Source organism: Heterodontus francisci, chromosome 41 (genome assembly GCF_036365525.1).
Source record: "Heterodontus francisci isolate sHetFra1 chromosome 41, sHetFra1.hap1, whole genome shotgun sequence".
Classification (NCBI taxonomy): Eukaryota; Metazoa; Chordata; class Chondrichthyes; order Heterodontiformes; family Heterodontidae; genus Heterodontus; species Heterodontus francisci.
In genome coordinates, this window is record NC_090411.1 from 29,729,935 (window position 1) to 29,751,558 (window position 21,624).

The 21,624-nt window shown below is 51.8% G+C and overlaps 1 protein-coding gene across 1 annotated transcript in view; it reads right to left on the reverse strand.

Annotated features, from left to right (window-relative positions):
• Positions 1-902: 902 nt before the first annotated feature.
• The window catches only part of shank1 (SH3 and multiple ankyrin repeat domains 1), a 223,434-nt gene continuing 202,712 nt past the window's right edge, over positions 903-21,624 (reverse strand). Inside the window, exons 20-24 of the mRNA XM_068019684.1 lie at positions 17,136-17,192; positions 15,041-15,156; positions 11,393-11,495; positions 6,691-9,052; positions 903-1,951 (exon numbers count right to left, since the gene is read on the reverse strand). Coding sequence (XP_067875785.1) covers positions 1,351-1,951; positions 6,691-9,052; positions 11,393-11,495; positions 15,041-15,156; positions 17,136-17,192 — 3,239 coding nt within the window. The 3' untranslated portion in view covers positions 903-1,350. The remainder of the gene's footprint in view (positions 1,952-6,690; positions 9,053-11,392; positions 11,496-15,040; positions 15,157-17,135; positions 17,193-21,624) is intronic.

Sequence of the window (21,624 nt, forward strand, 5' to 3'; positions counted from 1 at the left end):
AACAGAGGATCGTGCAATGGGAATAGAAAAACAAGGACAGAACATCTGACTTCAAAAACGGGGACTGCATTTTCTTTGCAAACCCTGGTCTGATTATGACTCACCCTCTAACCCTGCCTCACACTTAGTCTTGACTCCTTGTACAGAATGGCATGGGACAGACTGTCTATGATGGTACTTCCTGTGTCACATTAACTTCCTGTAATGCTTTTCCTGTCACACTCTGTGGATTGTAACACCATTGACGTAAAAAGGCTATTACCAATTCAACATAATGAATGTAGAGGAGAATCTGCTAGTGTACATGAGCTTGTGTGCATGTGTGTGTGCAGAAAGTTAATGTCAAAATTTCAATTACAAGGGGTGATTACACAAACTAGAGTTGTAGTCCCTGGAATTTAGAAGGTTAAGGGATGATTTGATCGAAGTTTCCACGATATTAAGGTAGATAGAGAGAAACTACTTCCCCTGGTTGGGGAGTCTAGGACTAGGGGGCAGAGCCTAAAAATTAGAGCCAGATCTTTCAGGAGTGAAATTAGGAAACACTTCTACACACTACATGGTAGAAGTTTGGAACTCTCTTCCACAAACGGCAATTGATGCTAGATCAATTGTTAATTTTAAATCTGAGATTGATAGACTTTTGTTAACCGAAGGTATTAAGGGTTATGGGACACAGGCGGGTACATGGAGTTAGCTTTCAGAGCAGCCATGACCTCATTGAATGGCAGAACAGGCTCGAGGGGCTGAATGGCCTCCTCCTGTTTCTGTGTGCGATCCTCTGTATGTATAGAGGAGATGCAATTTTCTTTCTCTGTTGTGAAAGGGATGGGTGAATTTTGCGATCACCTTGAAGGGTAACACAGATTGTGGGGGGGGGGGGGGGGGGGGGCGGAGGTGGGGGGTGAAGGACAAGAAAGTGTTGCAGGAAAAAGAAACAATGATGCTTTGAGTCTCAGGCAAGCAGAGGGAGAAAGGCGACCACTGATATATAAACGCACTGTGAAATGAAACCCGAAAAGAAAGCCATCCTAGCTTAGAGATAAAGAAACAAAAATAACAAATGATGGACTGGAAGAAGTTCAGTTCACCCGATGTCAGATTGAGACATTCTGTCCATACGATGGCAATTAGTTTTAATCCCCCTCGAGTACAGTGGAGGCTTTTTGTCGAAATTCTCTGTTGCTGATCAGAGCTGGTGTCGGAGTCTTTGTAAAAACTACTGTGCAGTGTCGGCTTTGTACATTCACCATCCTTGTCTGGCTGCTTGAATTGGTTTCTAAAGGGAAGATGGGGGAGGAGGTGGTTGCGGTGCAGTGGGGAACGGTAGGGGGGACCTGCACTCTGGGATCACCTCTCGAGGAGCCGTTTCAAGGCCCGCTCGATGTTCATCCGGTGCCCTACCCGCGTCACACCAAGGTCCACGTAGTCCTCCTTCTGCAGCGAGGGCAGATGGCTCCCGTCAATCTCGTTGTCCAAGAAGTGCTCCTTGTGTTCGCCCAGGTGTAGGTACTCGAGCCAGTCCGCCACGTCGAACTTGGTCCAGAAGGCCAGCGGCTTGGCGGCGAAAGGCTTGTCCGGGAGCACGGGTGGGGGCGACTGGAAGCTGGTGGTGGGCGAGTGGGCCCGGCTGCCCGGCGGGAAGCTGGCGTAGCTGTTGCCAGCCGAGGTCGGAGCGCTGTGCACGTCGTAGGCCCCCAGGGGCGCGGCCTGCGCTGCGGCGGCTGAGGGGAGGATGGGCAGCGACGAGGGCCGTGGGGTGCCCGGGTTGGCCCTCTGCTCGGCCTGGGACATGGAGGGGCTGGGCGCCCTCCTCAGGGCGGGCTTGATGTCAAACTCCACAGTCTTGGGGTGTTTCGGGATGTGCTGAGGGGTTTTGGGCCAGTTCTGGAAATTGCTGCTCTGAAGGGGTTTCTGAGCCGTGGCTCCCAGCACGGAATCATCAGCAACCCTGCAGGAAACAGAAGAGGAAGAGTCCGTCAGATAAACCGTGCTCCTGTGGCATTGCTCCCAGCCACCCTGCAACGTAGTTCCGACTTTACTTTCATTCGTTCATGGGATTTGGGCCTCACTGGCAAAGCTACCATTTATCCCCCATCCCTAATGGCCCACGAGAAAGTGGCAATGAGCCACCTTCTTGACAACCGATTGGTTGCTTGGCCCTTTCAGAGTTAAGGGTAATTGCAGTGGGTCTGGAGTCACAGGTAGGCCAGACTGGGTAAGGATGGTAGTTTGACTTCCCTAATAGGGCATGAACAAACCAGGTGGGCTTTTACAACAATCTGGTAGTTTCATGGTCACCATCATTGATCCTAGCTTTTTATTCTAGCTTTATTTAATTACCTGAGTTTATATTCCCCAGATGCCATGGTGAGATTTGAACTCCTGTCTCTGGATCATTACTCCAGGCCTCTGGATTACTAATCCAGTAACATAACCATGATGTTACCATACCCTTACTGATAACTAGGCCTGTCCCTGTAAGGCCACTACTCAGTGATTCCTACACCCTCTGCTCCCCCCACCCCCAACATTCCCCTCACTGTAGGAGAATTGGATATAAGTTCTGAGGTCAGTGAGAGTTCAATTGCCATTAATTAGGGACGTTTGCGGTTTGTCACATGCAGCTTAATCTGCAATGGCAATGAACCTGTGATTGCCCTCAGCACGAAATGGCTGCCTGTCTTTCCCTTATTTTGTATACTCCTGAGATATTTCGGGGAGGCATAGTGGTAATTTCACTGGACTAGTAATGCAGAGGCCCAGGCTAATACTCTGGGGACATGGGTTCAAATTCCACCACAGCAGATGGTGAAATTGGAATTCAACTGATAAATCTGCAATTTCAAAAAAAAGCTAGTCTAATGAAGTAGATTGTTGTAATCTCACTTCCAATGGGTCATGGCTTCCTCTGTGCAGTGTCACTAGAGACTGACTAGTAACAGATGAAAAACCCTGAAGGGGAGAAAATTGCAACACTATGGGGAAAAGGCTAGCACTGGTATGCTGGACAGAAAGTCCTCATTCCATTTAAACTTCTATGTGTTAGAATGTAAACAATGCAGAAAAGGTACATCTACAGCACTAAACTAAACTCTGTTCAGGACAAAGCCATCTGCTTGATCGGGACCCCATCCACTGACAAACATCCACTCCCTTCACCATTGGCGCATCGTGTTTGCAGTGTGCGCTATCTAGCAACTCACCAACGCACCTTCCAAACGAGTAACCTCGCCCACCTGAAAGGAGAAGGGCAGCAGGCACTAGGGAACACCACCAAGTCCTCCTCCAAGCCACACACCATTATCGCCGTTCCTTCACTGTCGCTGGGTCAAAATCATGGAACTCCCTCCCTAACAGTTCAAGATGGTGGCCCACCCATCACCTTCTCAAGCGGCAACTAGGGGATGGGTCATAACTGCTAACCTTGATAGCGACACCCACATCCCGAGAATGAATAATTTTTTTTTAAGTCCGCAGGGTCAAACTGGGAATAGGCAACTTGAGGACTGATCATGAAACTCTTCATATAACAAGTGATCAAAACATGGATTGAGCTAATTAGCCCAGGAATTATTGAAGATGCAGTTGGATGCTGTGATGAGGTTCCATGTGCGAGATCTGGTGGGACAGGCAAAGGTGGTTCACCAGCCTCACTCTTTTGCGTCTATCTTGTGATTACTGGAGCTTTGAATATTGGAAACGGAAACAAGCACCCGGTTTCAGAGTCAGAACCCGAGGTAGCAGGGATTCCCCACATGTTTAGCTCCTAAAACTCAGCTCAAAGGAACCCTGTGATGAGGAGATTCCCTCTTTAAAGGGACATGCATCATTAGTCAATGGCAAGAAACCATTCCCCTAGTGGCTAAGTTGGCAATAGCACCATCCAGCACTTGCTGAGTTCACTGGGATGATGGTGGGGTTGCGAGAACTGGCCTCAGTGCCTTTGAGCTAGTGAGGGCTGGCATGCAGGCAGGGGGAACCAGGCAGGGTTCCTCCTCCCCGCACAGCCAATGTTTGAAGTGGGGGTGGAGGGGGCGGGGGTAAGTAATTTGTAGAAACAGTATTTCAGTGAACGAGCAGTCAATTAATGCAATGGCCTCCTTAGGTGTGGAAGGAGTTATCCCCGAGTCATTCGAATTAGATTTTGTTGAGAACACAATATTTTTGGGATAAAGTATATGAGTAATTTGGGACCTGACGTGTAGTACCTGCTGAGTTTTGTGAACGAAGGATATAAAGTCAAGGCAGGTGGATGGTGTTAGGACACAGATCAGCCATGATCTCATTGAATGACAGAGTGGACCCAAAGGGCTGAATGGCCTACTCTTGTTCCTATGGTTACTGTAGCCTGGGAGGAACTTTGAACATAACGTAAGAAATAGGAGCAGGGGTAGGCCATTCGGCCCCTCGAGCCTGCCCTGCCATTCAATGAGATTACAGCTAATTTTCTACCTTCCTGCACTATCCCCATATCCTTTAGTATCCAAAAAATCTATTGATCTCTGTATTGATTATACTCAACAATTGAGCATCCAAATCCCTCTGGGATAGAGAATTGCAAAGATTCACAACTCTCCGATTGAGGATTGGTTAATGGACAGACAACAGAGTAGGAATAAATGGGAGATTTTCAGGTTTGCAGGCTGTAACTAGTGTGGTATGGTAAGAATCAGTACTTGGGCCTCAGCTATTTGCAATCTATACTAATGACGTAGTTGAGGGGACAGAGTGCAGCATATCTGTTTGCTGATGATACAAATTTAGGTGGGAAAGTAAGTGGTGGGGAGGATGCAATGAGAATACAGAGGGATATCGACCAATTGGGAGAGTGGGCAAGAAAATGGCAGATGGAATACAATGTGGCAAAGTGTGAAGTTGGTAGGAAAAATGAAAAAGCAGAATTCCTTTGGAATGGTGAGGGACTGGGAAACGTTTGCGTTCAGAGGGACCTGGGTGTCCTTGTACATGAATCACAGAAAGTTAACATGCAGGTACAGAAAGCATTTAGGAAGGCAAATGGTATGTTAGCTTTTGTTACAAAGGGATTGGAGTGCAGGAGAAAAGAAGTCTTACTACAATTGTACAGGGCATTGGTGAGGCCACACCTGCAGTCGTTTCCTTAACCAAGGAAGACATGCTTGCCCTCAAGGGAGTGCAACAAAGGCTCATGAGACAGGTTCCTGGAATAAGGGGACTGTCCTATGAGGGGAGGTTGAGTAGACTAGGTCTATCTACCCTAGAGTTTAGAAGAATGAGAAGTGATCTAATTGAAATACATAACATTTTTTAAGGGGCTTGACAGGGTAGATACTGGGAAGATGTTTCCCCTGACTGGGGAATCCAGAACACAGGCTCACAGTCTTAGAGGAGTTGGCCATTTAGGACTGAGATGAGGAGAAATTTCTTCACAACAGGTTGTAAATCTTTGGAATTCTCTACCCCAGAGAGTTGTTGAGTATATTCAAGACTGAGATTGTTCGATGTTGGGGTGCGAAGTGAAATAAAGGATAAGGAGGGGGGAATGCGGAGGGCTAGTGCAGGAAGATGGAGTTCAGCTAAAAGACCAGCTATGCTCTTGTTGAATGGTGCAGCACGTTCGAGGGATCCAATGACCTCCTCCAGCCCCTATTCCTTATGTTCTTTAAGTGAAGATGTTTATCCTCATCTTAATTCTAAATGGCCGCCCCTCATTGACCAATGGTTCCCAAAGCTCTCCATCATTGGGGGTTTTCCTCTTCTCATGTCTGGGTCTGTTGTAGACTCATTGATAGAGATTGATCACTGTGATTAGTCAACAACTCTATTATCATTGTATCACATGACTATAGGACTGTAGGCAAACTAGATTGCAACTAATGGTCCCGATATTCCTGGTTGCCGCCCTTGTTGGAAGGTGTGCCTGAGCAGAAGGCATCATTTTTAACTATGGTACCCCTTCTACATTGAACAACCTGCCGACACTTGCTGCCAAGGCCTGGAGAACTAGGGAGGGGGTTAACGCTCAGCAGCAGAACAGGGGTGCCCATGAAATGCCACCCCAATGTGAGGTAGCCCCATCAGGAAAGGAACAGGAGAAGGTGGGGGAATGTGTACCTTTATAATGAGGGGGCTAGAATATAAAGGGGTGGAAGTTTTGCTCCCAACTACACAAAGCCCTGGCTGGACCACATCTGCAGTACTGCGTACAGTTCCAGACACCGTATCTTGGAAAGGGTATCTTGGCCTTGGAAGGAGATGCAGCACAGATTCACCAGAATTCCACCAGGGCTCCGAGGGTGACATTATGGGGAGAGAGATTACATAAATTAGGTTTGTATTCCCTGGAATATGGAAGGTCAAGGGTGGATTTGATTAAGGATTTTGAAAGGAATTGATTGGTAGGTAGTGAGCAACGTTTTCCGCTGCTGGGGGAGTCTCCGACAAAGGGTCATAACCTTAAAATCAGAGCCAGGCCATTCAGGAGAGAGAAGTTAGGAAACACTTCTTCACACCAAGGGTGGTGGGACTTCCTCCCCCCACAGAAAGCAGTCGATATGAGCTCAATTCATAATTTGAAATCTGAGATTGGTAGATTCTGTGCTAGCCAAGGGTATTACGGGATATGGAGTCAAGGCGGGTGGATGGAGTTAGAATACAGATCAGGCACAACCTCACTGAACGTGCAACAGACTGTCCCTGGTGCATTACCTGCGCCTTGGAATCACAGGCTTGGAGGCTGTTGGCGGTCCTGTGGTTTCACTAGATCGAGCCCAGGAGGCTCCACTCATCTGTTGCAGCTTGGAGCTCAGCTCACTGATGATGCTGGCCTTCATGGATGCCATGTTGGGCCCTTGAACATGGGTTGAGTCCTCCCAGACTGAGGCAGTGGGTGGCTGGTGCTCCTGCAGCTTGGCGGGCTCGCTTGGGGGCACTGTTTGAGGTGGCGGGAAGGGGGCGTTGCAGACAGGGGGAGGCACCGCGGGATCCCTCAGCGGGCCCGGCCCCCTCCCCAGCAAGGGCCTGGACCTCACCCTGGAAGCGAAGGGAGGCTTGTCTGAGCCAAAGACATGGCCGTCCAGGTAGGCAATGTATGTGTCCAGGAGCTCGTTGCTCTCCGACGACAGGCCCGACAGGCTGGAGAAAGTGGAGACGCTGCTGATAGTCTCCAGGTGATGGTCACTCCCACTCCGACTGTCCACCTCCTCGATGCCCGAGTCACCCACATTGTCTAGGAGGGTCTCTGCCGAGGCCGTGCGGCTGCCGCTGGCAGGTGCCCCCTCCGAGCAGTTGACGTGGTTCTCCTTGGGGGCCTGGGTCAGGTTGGCCACCTCGCTGTCGTACGAGGTCAAGCTCGAGCCAGTCGAGTCCATGGTGGGCAGGCTGCCCGCCTCGGGAGCGGAGGATGGCGGGGGCGGGGGAGGGGGCGGGGGCGGGGGAGGGGGTGGAGGGGGCGGGGGAGGGGGCGGCACCTCGGAGCTGTCAAAGCTGTTGGAGAACTCCAGCGGGGGAGGGAGTGGGTCACTGAAGACAAACTCCTCGTCGGCGTCGATGGAGGGGGCGGGAGGAGGGAGGATGGTCAGCGGCAGCACCTCGGTGTCGGGGGGCTTGGGATGTGGAGGGGGTGCTGCAGTCAGAGGCCCATCCTCACCCCGCGGGTGGGAGTTCTCCACAAAACGCACCCGATACTCGGCCTGCCCTTCACCCTCTGCCCTTGGTGCCCACGTCCTGGCGACATCCTGAGACTGGGGCTCTGCGTTGTCAGACTTCTGCGGCCTCAGAGTGGGACGGCCGCTGGCTTTGATGTCAACAGCCTCCTTCCGCTGGCTGACCAATGCTTCCCCTCCCCCCCTTGGCTTCGGTCCGGTGCTACCGCTCGACGACTCGACCGGGCCCTTGCTGGTGTCACCTCTTGGCTGCTCCTTCAGTGAGCGCTCGCGGGCAGCAAGAGCGATCCCCAGCGGTGAGTCGGGGTCCAATACTTTGCCAGTGAGCGGGTGAATAAACGTACCCCCTGACCCACTCCCCCGAGGGGCAAAAGTTGACGAGAGGGAACTGAAGGCGCTGGTCAGCGCCGCTTGCTTGCCAGGCTTGGGCTCGTAGACATAGCCGCGGTCGCCAGCCACGTAGCCCAGGGGCGCCCCCCGACCGGCTGACACCATGATGTTCATGAAGGTCTCGGCATTGTTGAACATTCCCTCGTCGATGGATTTGGAATGCGTGAGGCGTGGCGAGACTTCGGACTCCTCTTCTGCCACATCCGTCGAGAGGAAGATGGCGGACTTGCGCCGGGCCTCCATGTAGCGCTCGCGATCGCGCCGGGCAGCGCCCACGAGGGCCGCTCCAAACTGACTGGTGAAGTCCAGGCTTTCTCGGGCCTGCAGAGGCTCCACGCCCACCTCGGTTTCCATGCTGCTGCCTTGACTGCTGCGGCCACTGCTGCTGGTGGATGGGGCCTTGATAATGATGGTGGGGATGGGGATGGAGCAGGTCTTGTCTTGTTGTTGTTGTTGTTGTTGCTGCTGCTGCTCATCCTCCACCTTTGACTGCTTGACCAGGAGGCCCTTTCGCCGCATTGGCTTGGCTGGCACGTACATGGCGGTGTTGACCATCCGGGCGGTGGTGTTGCCGTAGCGACTCTCTGCGGCCGGGCCGCGCCGGCTCCTGGTGTTCTGCTGCGGGGCGAAGGAGGAAGCGGAGGAACCCCCGGCAGAAAGCCGTGCCCGCTCGTCCGCCAGCTGGTCCGAGTCCTGCCGGAAGATCATCATCTTCTCCCGCTTGTGCCGGTCCTTCGGGTCACCTTTGACCTGCGGGTCCGCCAGGTCGTGCCTCAGGCTGGCGTAGATCTTGGGGTCGCCGGTCCCGGCGGGGTTAAAGGTTGACCTGACGGTTGCCGGGGCCGCAGCAAGAGGAGGAGGAGGGGGGCCAGACCGGGGTTGGGGCAGGTTGAACGGAGGGTCCGGGGGAGCGGTGGTGGGGGGAGGCGGGATGTCATCAGCACTCGGAACAGACAGACTGCGAGCAAACTTGAAGGAAGGAGGCACCAGGAACTGTTTCTCCTCTTCAGGGGCACCTAGAGGGAGAGAGGGAAAAGACAAGAGCCACTGAGGAACCCAAGTGTCAACCTATTGGATAGATTGATTAATTGTTATTCTTCATAATAACTGACTAGGTAAATCTATCGAACAGTGGTAGATCGATTAGGATATTGGGAGGTGAGCAAGCATGTTCTCCCAATGATTTGCATCATGTTTAGCCCTCAATCAACATCAGTGAATATCCCGTCATTAACACGTTGCTGTTTGTGGGAACTTGCTGTGTGTGAATTGGCTGCTGTATTTCCCACATTACAACAGTGACAACAGTTCAAAAGTACTTCATTGGCTATGAAGTGCTTTGGGATGGTCTCTCACTGTGTAACACTGGGGTACAGTACTGGTGGGGACAGGTCTCTCACTGTGTAACATTGGGGTACAGTATAGGTGGGGACAGGTCTGTCACTATGCAACACTGGGGTACAGTACTGGTGGGTACAGGTCTGTCAGTGTATAACACTGGGGTACAGTGCAGGTGGGTACAGGTCTATCACTGTATAACACTGGGGTACAGTACTGGTGGGTACAGGTCTGTCAGTGTATAACACTGGGGTACAGTGCAGGTGGGTACAGGTCTATCACTGTATAACACTGGGGTACAGTACTGATGGGACAAGTCTGTCGCTGTATAACACTGGGGTACAGTACTGGTGGGGACAAGTCTGTCGCTGTATAACGCTGGGGTACAGTACTGGTAGGGACAAGTCTGTCGCTGTATAACACTGGGGTACAGTACTGGTGGGGACAAGTCTGTCGCTGTATAACACTGGGGTACAGTACTGGTGGGGACAAGTCTGTCGCTGTATAACGCTGGGGTACAGTACTGGTGGGTACAGGTCTAACACTGTATAACACTGGGGTACAGTACTGGTGGGTACAGGTCTAACACTGTGTAACACTGGGGTACAGTACTGGTGGGTACAGGTCTGTCAGTGTATAACACTGGGGTACAGTACTGGTGGGTACAGGTCTAACACTGTATAACACTGGGGTACAGTACTGGTGGGTACAGGTCTGTCAGTGTATAACACTGGGGTACAGTACTGGTGGGTACAGGTCTAACACTGTATAACACTGGGGTACAGTACTGGTGGGGACAGGTCTGTCACTGTATAACACTGGGGTACAGTCCTGGTGGGGACAGGTCTGTCAGTGTATAACACTGGGGTACAGTGCAGGTGGGTACAGGTCTAACACTGTATAACGCTGGGGTACAGTACTGGTGGGGACAGGTCTGTCTGTATTACGCTGGGGTACGGTCTGTCGCTGTATAACACTGGGGTACAGTACTGGTGGGGACAGGTCTCACACTGTATAACACTGGGGTACAGTACTGGTGGGTACAGGTCTCACACTGTATAACACTGGGGTACAGTACTGGTGGGGACAGGTCTGTCTGTATTACGCTGGGGTACGGTACTGGTGGGTACAGGTCTGTCGCTGTATAACACTGGGGTACAGTGCAGGTGGGTACAGGTCTATCACTGTATAACACTGGGGTACAGTACTGATGGGGACAAGTCTGTCGCTGTATAACACTGGGGTACAGTACTGGTGGGGACAAGTCTGTCGCTGTATAACGCTGGGGTACGGTACTGGTGGGGACAGGTCTGTGGTTGCATAACACTGGGGTACAGTGCAGGTGGGTACAGGTCTAACACTGTATAACACTGGGGTACAGTACTGGTGGGGACAGGTCTGTGGCTGTATAACACTGGGGTACAGTACTGGTGGGGACAGGTCTGTCACTGTATAACGCTGGGGTACAGTGCAGGTGGGTACAGGTCTGTCACTGTATGACACTGGGGTACAGTACTGGTGGGGACAGGTCTGTGGCTGTATAACACTGGGGTACAGTACTGGTGGGGACAGGTCTGTGGCTGTATTACGCTGGGGTACAGTACTGGTGGGTACAGGTCTGTCACTGTATGACACTGGGGTACAGTACTGGTGGGGACAGGTCTGTCGCTCTGTTACGCTGGGGATGGCTGAGACCGATTGGTAAGGGCATTTTGTCATATGGATGAAAGGCTGCTAAATTAGGACTGAGATGAGGAGAACCTTTGGGATTCTCTACCCCAGGGAGCTGTGGATGCTCCATCACTGAATATATTCAAGACAGAGATTGATAAGAGTTTTGGACACTGAGGTAATCAAGTGAAAGAGAAATAGGACGAGAAAGTGGAAGACCAGCCATGATCTTACTGAATAGTGGAACAGACTCGATGGGCTGAATGGCCTCATTCTGTTCCTTTTTTTCTGACATGCTGATATATTCCCCCATTCCCAGCGAGCCTCCCCTGTTTCTTCTCTCTTACCCATTGACTTCTGGCGCATGAGCCCCTGTTGTGCAGCCAGATATGGCCGGTCGAAGCTGACTGGAGGTCCCATCGCTGTCATCCCCTGCTGGTCATACAACGGCTAGAAAGAAGAACAAGACCAACGGTTAGAAATCTCTGCGACCACTTACAGCAAACCTCATTCAACCCAAGCGTCAGTACAAGACTGGCCTCAATTAGAACTGGCTGCTTTTCAACCCTGCACCCTATCCTTCCCCAGCGCGCAGGGACAACAAACAGCGCGTTTCATGTTCTGATGAAAGGTCACAGACCTGAAATGTTAACTCTGCTTCTCTCTCCACAGATGCTGCCAGACCAGCTGAGTATTTCCAGCACTTTCTATTTTTATTTTAGATTTCCAGCAACCGCAGTATTTGGCTTTTACTTCAGCACAACTATATATTCTTTTCTCCCTCACGTCTTTATTAAAGCATCAAGACTCTTGCAAACTACAGCTCTTTTGACAAGTTACTAGCACATATCCAGTGTCAATGCAACGAGAAAGTGAAGGGTTAAATATCGGAGGAGACCGCTGCAGTCCCAGGGACAACCCACAGATGGTGCTGAGGAGCTAGTGAAAACTACTATAATAAAAGCAAAATACTACGGATGCTGGAAATCTGAAATAAAAACAAGAAATGCTGGAACCACTCAGCAGGTCTGGCAGCATCTGTGGAAAGAGAAGCAGAGTTAACGTTTCGGGTCAGTGACCCTTCTTCAGAACTAGCAAATATTAGAAATGTCAAAGGTTATAAGCAAGTGAGGCGGGGGTGGGGCAAGAGATAACAAAGGAGACGGTGTAGATTGGACCAGGCCACATAGCTGACCAGAAGGTCATGGAGCAAAGGCAAACAGTATGTTAATGGCGTGTTGAAAGACAAAGCATTAGTACAGATAGGGTGTTAACGGACTGAAGATTGAACAGCAGCAAGTCCAAACATGAAAAAAAACAGTGGGTAAGCAAACTGAACAAACTAAGATGAAATGAAATAAACATGGAAAGAAAGTTGTAAAAAATGTAAAAAAAGAAAAAAAGAAAAAATAACTAAAAATAAAAGTAAAATGGGGGGCCCGTCATGCTCTGAAATGATTGAACTCAATGTTCAGTCCGGCAGGCTGTAGTGTGCCTAATCGGTAGATGAGATGCTGTTCCTCGAGCTTGCGTTGATGTTCACTGGAACACTGCAGCAATCCCAGGACAGAGATGTGAGCATGAGAGCAGGGGGGAGTGGCAAGCAACCGGAAGCTCTGGGTCCTGCTTGCGGACTGAGCGGAGGTGTTCCACAAAGCGGTCACCCAGTCCGCGCTTGGTCTCCCCAATGTAGAGGAGACCACATTGTGAGCAGCAAATACAGTATACTACATTGAAAGAAGTACAAGTAAATCGCTGCTTCACCTGAAAGGAGTGTTTGGGGCCTGGGATAGTGCGGAGAGAGGAGGTAAATGGGCAGGTGTTACACCTCCTGCGATTGCAGGGGAAGGTGCCATGGGACGGGGATGAGGTGGTGGGGGTAATGGAGGAGTGGACCAGGGTGTCGCGGAGGGAACAATCCCTTCGGAATGCTGACAGGGGAAGGGAGGGGAAGATGCGTTTTACTTTTATTTTTAGTTATTTTTTCTTTTTTACATTTTTTACAACTTTTTTTTCATGTTTATTTCATTTCATCTTAGTTTGTTCAGTTTGCTTACCCATTGGTTTTTTTCATGTTTGGACTTGCTGCTGCAGGACCTTCAGTCCGTTAACACCCTATCTGTACTAATGCTTTGTCTTTCAACACACCATTAACATATTGTTTGCCTTTGCTCCGTGACCTTTTGGTCAGCTATGTGGCTTTGTCCAATCTACACCTTCTCCTTTGTTATCTCTTGCCCCACCCCCGCCTCACTTGCTTATAACCTTTGACATTTCTAATATTTGCTAGTTCCGAAGAAGGGTCACTGACCCGAAACGTTAACTCTGCTTCTCTTTCCACAGATGCTGCCAGACCTGCTGAGTGGTTCCAGCATTTCTTGTTTTTATTTTATATATTAAAGTGAAAACTACTGCTCTCTATCGCCATCATGAGGGCCTCACTGGCGCTGCAGCTGGACATTTATTCTCACTTCTGGCAATTTGTAACCTTGCATTTTTTTTTTAAAGAAAACATGAAAACAGCCTCTGTTCAATTATTAATTTACTGCAGATGTAGCCGACAATGTGAACAAATCTCATCCAGTAGATTTAAACAATGATTGTGCAAAGTCAGCCAGTGAGGTTTTTAATGAAATCCCTGGAAGTTATTTGGGTTAACTTTAACTGACATCATTTACATGGAGTTATTGAGCTGACACACTCACTTACACATCCAAACATGCACACACACACACCCCTATACTCTCACACAAACACACTCACACACACTCAGAGACCTACATACACGTACTCAAACATGCACTCACTCTCACACACACACACAAACATACTCACATATCCAAACAGGTGCACACACCCATGCTCACTCAAAAAGACATACACACACCCCAAAGGCAAACACTCACACACTTACCCAAACACACGTTCACACACAGACACACCCAACATGCTATCACAATCATCGCACAAGCCCTCAGAAGGCCTTCTCCATTCCTGTGGCAGACGACTGATTTAAGCTTGACTGAATTAGAATTAGAATATTACAGCGCAGTACAGGCCCTTCGGCCCTCGATGTTGCGCCGATCATCTGACCTACACTATTCCATTTACATCCATATGTCTATCCAATGACCACTTAAATGCCCTTAAAGTTGGCTGAGATGCACCTCAGTTCAAATTCTTAAGTGGCTTTGATACAATCAGGAAGTGAACACTCATCGCTAATCTCACCTCACTTCAACTAAACTTCAGTCCCTCCTTTTCATTAGTCCACAGAGCCCTGTTCTGTTTAGCGGATGAAACTTCACTTGTTCTTGGCTGTCCTTTGACCAGCTGCACAAGGTAGACGGAGCCTTGTCTTAAAATCTCAATTAAAGGACGTCTTGAACTGAGAGCTCTGTGACTCAGGTGAAATATGTCATCGGGAATCAGTGGTCCCCTAAACCTCTCAGTCAGCACTCGGGGAAGAGAAGGGATTAGAGTGTGAGAGAGAGAGAGAGAGAGAGAGAGAAAGAGAGACAGAAACAGAGAGAGAGGAAAGAGGGAGGGAGCAAGAGGAGGGCTAGGAGGGCGAGGAATGAGAAGAAGGGGAGAGAGACAGGAGAGGGAGGGAGGAGAGAGAGGAGGGAGAGGATCAAGAGAGGAGGGAGAGGGAGGAGGGAGAAAGGACAGGAGAGAGAGAATAGGGAGAGAAAGGAGAGACAGGCAGAGAGGGAGAGGGAGAAACAGCAGCAATGAGGGAGCAGCATGGGATCTGAGTTAGAAACAGAGGGAGAAGGGTAGACTGAGGATGATAGCGAGGGGGAGGACAAGGGGACAGAGAACAAAAAGGGAGTGAAAGAGACAGAGAGGGAGAGAAAGGGATGGAGAAAGCAATTGTAATGGGGAGAGATGTTAGGCCTTGTGTCTGAGCTCACTCTGCCCCTATCCTACTCCACTGTCTCTTCCATGGGCCATTACAGTAACTAAACTCCCCTCGCTTTCAGCACACTCACCTCTGCACTGTAGAAGGTCCTGGCAGCTGGGCGAGGCTTTGGCACACTGGCCTGCGTGCTGGCACTCTCACTGGCAATGGATTGCTGAGCTGCTGCCAGTATCTCATCCAATCTATCTGTGGGCAAAACAAAGAAGCCAGCGAGGTTAGAGAGTGAGGTCAGAGAGTTTCCCTCGAGGGCCACCGGGAGGCTGTTACAGCCAGCGAGGTCAGAGTTTTCCTCGAGGGGCAAAGGGAGACGGTTACAGCCAGTGAGGTCAGAGAGTTTCCCTCGAGGGGCAAAGGGAGACGGTTACAGCCAGTGAGGTCAGAGAGTTTCCCTCGAGGGCCACAGGGAGGCGATTACAGCCAGCGAGGTCAGACAGTTTCCCTCGAGGGGCACAGGGAGGCGATTACAGCCAGCGAGGTCAGAGTTTACCCTCGAGGGCACAGGGAGGCTGTTACAGCCAGCGAGGTCAGAGTTTCCCTCGAGGGGCAAAGCGAGGCGATTACAGCCAGTAAGGTCAGAGCGTTACCCTCGAGGGGCACACGGAGGGGGTTACAGCCAATCCCACGCTCCCATCTCTACATCATTCAGTCTGGAATGTCCGGAAATGTTTCACTGTCATTTCCTCGCCCTCAGTTCAGAGAATATCCCATTGCCGACTTCCTCACACTGACTGACACCCACCACACACCCACTGACCTCTGACTCCCCTTCAAACCCACTGACCCCCTCACTCCCCCTCAGAGCCAGACACTGACCCCTCACTCCCTCTCAGAGCCAGACACTGACCCCTCACTCCCTCTCAGAGCCAGACACTGACCCCTCACTCCCTCTCAGAGCCAGACACTGACCCCTCACTCCCTCTCAGAGCCAGACACTGACCCCTCACTCCCTCTCAGAGCCAGACACTGACCCCTCACTCTCTGGGTTCCCCATCAACCGGCAGCTACAGATTCTGGCTTCATTGTTTTTAAACAAGACAAGCACACACCAGTCAACCTCAGAAGCAAGAGTCAGAAGTAACCAGGGTGAGAACATACAGGGACAGTCATGTCACCTGATACGATTACTGTTATCTTGTCCAACTGTCAATTGGACTGGGCACAACAGATAACGTAAGGTCAGGGCATTTATATAATTTAATAGAAATCCAGTTGTGGTTGCACTGGAAGTACCCGAGTTGTATTCTTCAGGCAACAGCAGCTTATAAAGGGCCACTGCCTACCTGTTGGATGTGGAGGCTATTTTTCTACTGAAGCAGTGGCACCAGCTGGGATGCCAATGGGGGAATCAGGAACCCACCATTATGTTAGCAGCCCAAAAGCTCCAACAGTAAAGCCTAGAGTGCTGCTGGTTTGCTGGGACACTAGTTACACCTGGCTTCAGTCCCTTCGGATAGGGTTTGTGCCACAGACCACAGTGCTATCTACCCCGACTCTTGTCCAGTGTTGTACTGGGGACAGGAGGACTGTGCTCAGCTGTCATCTCTCCAGGGTCCAACAGCCTGCAGGCATTCCCCATTCTGGCTCATATTTCGGGAAGGTATCGGAAAGTAGCCGAGGCCTCTGAAGCTGGACTCCAGGTAATGACACCAAAGCTGATAGTCAAGGAACTAAAAACCAAATGTTTCTGTGAAGGGTGAGCACTGGGTCATAATGTCACAGGACTATGCATCAACCAACCATTGCCGCTCCCCTCACAACCCCCGCCTCCTCTCCCCCCATTCTCCTCGCCCTCCCTCTCTGCCTTTACATTATCATCCCCTCCCCATTCTTCCCTTCCTTTCTCTTCACCCCCTCCTTCTTCCCCACTTTCCTCCTCCTCCCCTCCATTCCCTCACTTTCCTCCTTCTTCCTTCCCTCCTTCCACCCTTCCAGTTTCACATCTTAAGCAAGAGGCCAAACACCCTGCACAGTCTTCAACTTAAAAGCAGACTGTGCAGGAATTACACGGCAGGGCCATCATAGACCAGCCAGGATGTTTGGTCCATTTTCGGACCTGCTTTGCATTTCCTGATTTAAATTATGAAGACAACGACTCGAGTTTGGCCTTTGATTTCCCCCAGGATCGACAGTCGATTATTTCTTAAGGCACAGCAATAACTATTTACTTAATGCCATTTGATAAACTTTCCGCCTCTTCTCGGTGGACTGGGCAGGCTCGTAATCTGAAAGACACAAAGAAACACAAAGACAGACCATTAGCCAAGTGCTTACTAGGATTGTAGGAGGCCCGCGAACTCTCCTTAGGAGGGGCATTCCGCATCCCACAGGCCGAGCTCTCTTGTGGGGAGGTGGGTGATGCCTCAAGCACGCGAGGTGTTGTTTCTCGGGTATAACCCAAGTTAGGAACTTGCGATGGGGAGACGTTTCCAGTGGGTGAAATGGTCGTGATCGGAGCATCAGGATTACCCAAGTTTTGCTGGCCAATTTGAACCAAGATCTACCACTAAAATCAGACTTGTCTCCACAACCACTATCGGTAAAGTTGGACGTCTTTCAATGTTTTTCTTTTAAAAGGTTATTTATTCATGTTGGCATCGCTGGCCAGGCCAGCATTTATTGCCCATCCCTAACTGTCTTTGAGAAGGTGGTGGTGAGCTGCCTTCTTGAACCGCTGCAGTCCACGTGAAGTAGGTACACCCACAGTGCTGTTAGGAAGGGATTTCCAGGATTTTGACCCAGCGACAGTGAGGGAACGGCGATACAGTTCCAAGTCAGGATGGTGTGCGGCTTGGAGGGGAACTTGCAGGAGGTGGTGTTCCCATGCGTCTGTCGGCTTTGTTCTTCTCGCGGGTTCGGATAGTGCTGGATAAGACATTGATCAGTGAAGGTGTTTGTGTAACTCAGTTTCCTGCCTGTCAGACCCATGGGGATGGGACAAGACCCTTTGTCACAAATGAACCTGCAGTCAGTACCTTGCCTGTACATGGACTTTGAGCTGAAATGGGCAGTTTGGTCAGTTACTAATTGGTAAATTTAATGACCCCGCTGAAGAAGAAATACAGAGCAAGTTACTTACCCTGCTGTTTTGGGAGAGGGGGGGAAACAGTGAGATCTGTCGGGAATCAGGGTGCTGGAGTAATTGGATGACACATCCTACCTCAATCATGCCCACCCCCTCATATGACGAGTGATGCTTATGCCCACTGTACTGTGTCCTCTAAGTCCTGATTCAAATCAATTCACAGCCTGGGTGGTGCAGTCACTTGGAGCACAGCCTGGGGATTACAATCCAACTCAAACCGATGCGATTAACAGTTTCTTTCTCTACTGGCCTATATCGCACCAAAATGAAATGGTTTTAGGACCGGTCTCAATACATTCAAAAGGGCACGAGACAACAGCACTGAGCGTCACAATCTCAGTCAGAGAGATCACACGGTTCCTGGTGCAGGAAATGATGTCATGCTGGTTCACTCGTCTTCTGAGTTTGGGAGCAAGACATTGTTGGAACAGTCAAAAGAGCTTTACTCTGCATCTAACCACGTTTTTTTTTCTTTTTTTATTCTTAAGGTGGCCTTTATTCCTCAGGCCCCCTTTATATACATATTTACAGTTTTAAAATAACTTTATTAAAACCAGATAAATAAACAAAAAACTCAAATTAAAATGCCATTCTCGGGGTTGACAATGCACTCCAGTCCCTGCGGTGCCCACCGGTCGCGGAAGGCCTCAAGCGTACCGGCGGACACCGCATGCTCCCTCTCCAGGGACACCCGGGCGCGAACGTAACCGCGGAAGAGGGGCAGGCAATCGGGGAGGACGGACCCCCCGACGGCCCACAACCTGGACCTGTGAATTGCCACCTTGGCCAGGCCCAGGAGCAGACCGACGAGGAGATCCTCCTCCCGGACCAAGGCCCTCCGCACCGGGTGCCCAAAGATCAAGAGCGTGGGACTGAAGTGCAGCCAGAATTTGAGGAGCGGCCCCTTCAGATACTCAAATAGGGGCTGCAACCTCGCACACTCCGTATTAACGTGGAACACGGACTCGTCCAGGCCGCAGAAAGTACAGGCGGCCTGGGAGCCCGTGAACCTACTTAAAAGTCGATTGCACGGGACTGCTCTGTGCAGCACCCTCCACCCCAGGTCCCCGATGTAAAGGGGGAAGACTCCCGCATAGAGAGACCTCCATCAGGGTTTCCCCTCGCCGCCAGATGGCAACGCGGACCGCCAGGGTGTGTCCGGCCGGCTGATGAGGGCGAGGAAGTGGAGAGTGTGCAGGAGCAGCCCGTACAGGAAACCCCTCCGCGCCGATTGGAATGGCATGGAGGGCATTTCCAAGAGGCGGCTCGGGGTGTGCGGGACTGGCTCCCGAGGAGGGTTTCGGGGCCTGGGTCCAATGAGCAGTTCCGGCTGAGCGGGGGTCAGCTCGGCCAGGATCGCTCAGCACTCCCGAGCCCCCTCGCCACCCGCAGTGAGGGGCGTCCCGGGGGTTTCGGCTACTCCTCTGCCCGCCGGACCGTCCCCGGAGTCGGCCGCCCGGACAGCCGAGGCGCTCTCCTCTGCCGGCGGGGGAGCGCCCTGACTGGAGGCGACCATGTTCCAGACTCGGAATAGATCCCGGTAAAAGACAGGCAACTCCCTCAGAGAGGTGCGGCTAACGGACTCCACCGGGAGCTGCGTGTCGTCTTGAAGGCAGTGACACTGGCGGAAAAAATACGTCGCCAGCGCACACCATCTGGGAGGACGCTCGACGTACAGGCATCTCTGCAGGGTCCGAAGGCGGAGAGTCGCAGCCTGGGTGCAGACGCACACCAGCAACTGACCGCTCTCCTCAATCAGGAGACTCAGGACCGCGGCAGAGACCCAGTGTTTCCTCTTGCCCCAGAAGAAATCGCCGAGTTTCTTCTGGATCTTGGTGGCAAATACAGGGGGCGGGGCAAAGTGACCAACCGGTACCACAGAATGGAGGCCACCAGTTGGTTTATGACCAATGCTCGGCCCCTGTAGGAAAGCACTCGGAGCAGTCCTGTCCAGCGCTCCAGCCGAGCGGTGACTTTCGCCTCCAACTCCTGCCAGTTTGCCGGCCAGGCTTCCTCAGCGGGGCTAAGATGGACTCCCAGATAGAGGAGGTGTGTGGTGCTCCACGCAAAAGGTGTCATCTCCTCCAGCAGGGAGTCCACCCGCCACTGACCCACCAGGAGTCGGGAACATTTCTCCCAATTGATCCTCGTGGAGGACGTGGCAGGAAAGGTCTGCTGGCAGTCGCGCATCCTCCACAAGTCAACAGGATCTGTGATTGCGAGGAGCACGTCGTCGGCGTAAGCAGAGAGGACGACCCGCATGGCCGGCTCGTGCAGAGCCAATCCCGTCAACCTCCTGCGAAGCAGGCACAGGAAGGGCTCCACGCAGATGGTATACAATTGGCCGGACATGGGGCATCCCTGACGCACTCCTCTCCCAAAGCGAAGGGGCGCCGTCAAGGACCCGTTAACTTTGACTAGACACTCTGCGGCGACGTATAAAAGTCGGACACAGGCCACAAAATGCGGCCCGAGTCCGAAAGCGCGCAGAGTCCCGAAAAGGTATTCGTGATCCACCCTGTCGAACGCCTTCTCCTGATCGAGGGAGAGAAAGGCGACCGACTGACCAGTCCTCTGGGAAAGATGGATCAGGTGGATGTTGTCTTGGATGGACCGGCCCGGGATCGTGTAGGACTGGTCGGGGTGGATCATGTGGGCCAGCACGGAGCCCAGGCGGGTAGACATAGCCCGGTCAAAGATCTTATAATCCGTGCTGAGGAGGGAGACCGGATGCCAGTTTTTAAGCAGGCGGAGATCGCCCTTCTTCGGCAGCAGGACGATGACCGCCCTGCGCCACGAAAGGGGCATCTCCCTGGTCGCCAGGACCCGCGCGTAATCGTCCCCCAAGACGTCCCAGAACGCCCTGAGGAACTCCACGGTCAACCCATCCAGCCCTGGGGATTAGGCCCTTGAGAGCTGGTGGAGGGCGCCAGTCATCTCCGCCAACGTGAGCGGAGCCTCCAATCCTTCGGCGTCCTCCGGGCTGACCTGCAGCAGGTCCTCCCACAAAACCTTGCGCGCGTCCTCACTGGACGGATCTGGAGAGAACAACGCACTGTAATAAGTACGGACCAGGAGGCCCATTCCCTCCGGATCCGTGACGGAGGATCCGTCGTCGGCCAGCAGCTCAATGAGCTGCTTACGGACCCCCCGCCATTTTTCCAGCGAGTAGAAGAAGGGTGAGGCGCGGTCCAAATCTTCCAGGATCTGGATCCGCGACCTCACGTACGCGCCTCGGGACCCTATGAGCTGCAGGTCCCTCAGCGCGCCCTTCTTCTCTTTGTACACCTGCCACAGGGCCGGGTCTGCGACGGTATGACCAAGGCGGGACTCCAAGTCGAGCAACTCCCTCTCAAGGCGCCCGATCTCGGCCTCCCGCCTCTTGGTCGACCCCTTCGTGTACTCCTGACAGAAGACGCGGATGTGAGTCTTGCCCACATCCCACCATAGCCTCAAGGAGGGGAAGCCCCCCTGCTTCCTTCTCCAGTCGGCCCAGAATCGACAGAACGAGTCCCGAAATCGCACGTCCTCCAGCAGCCGGTTGTTAAAGTGCCAGTACGTGGACCCCGCCC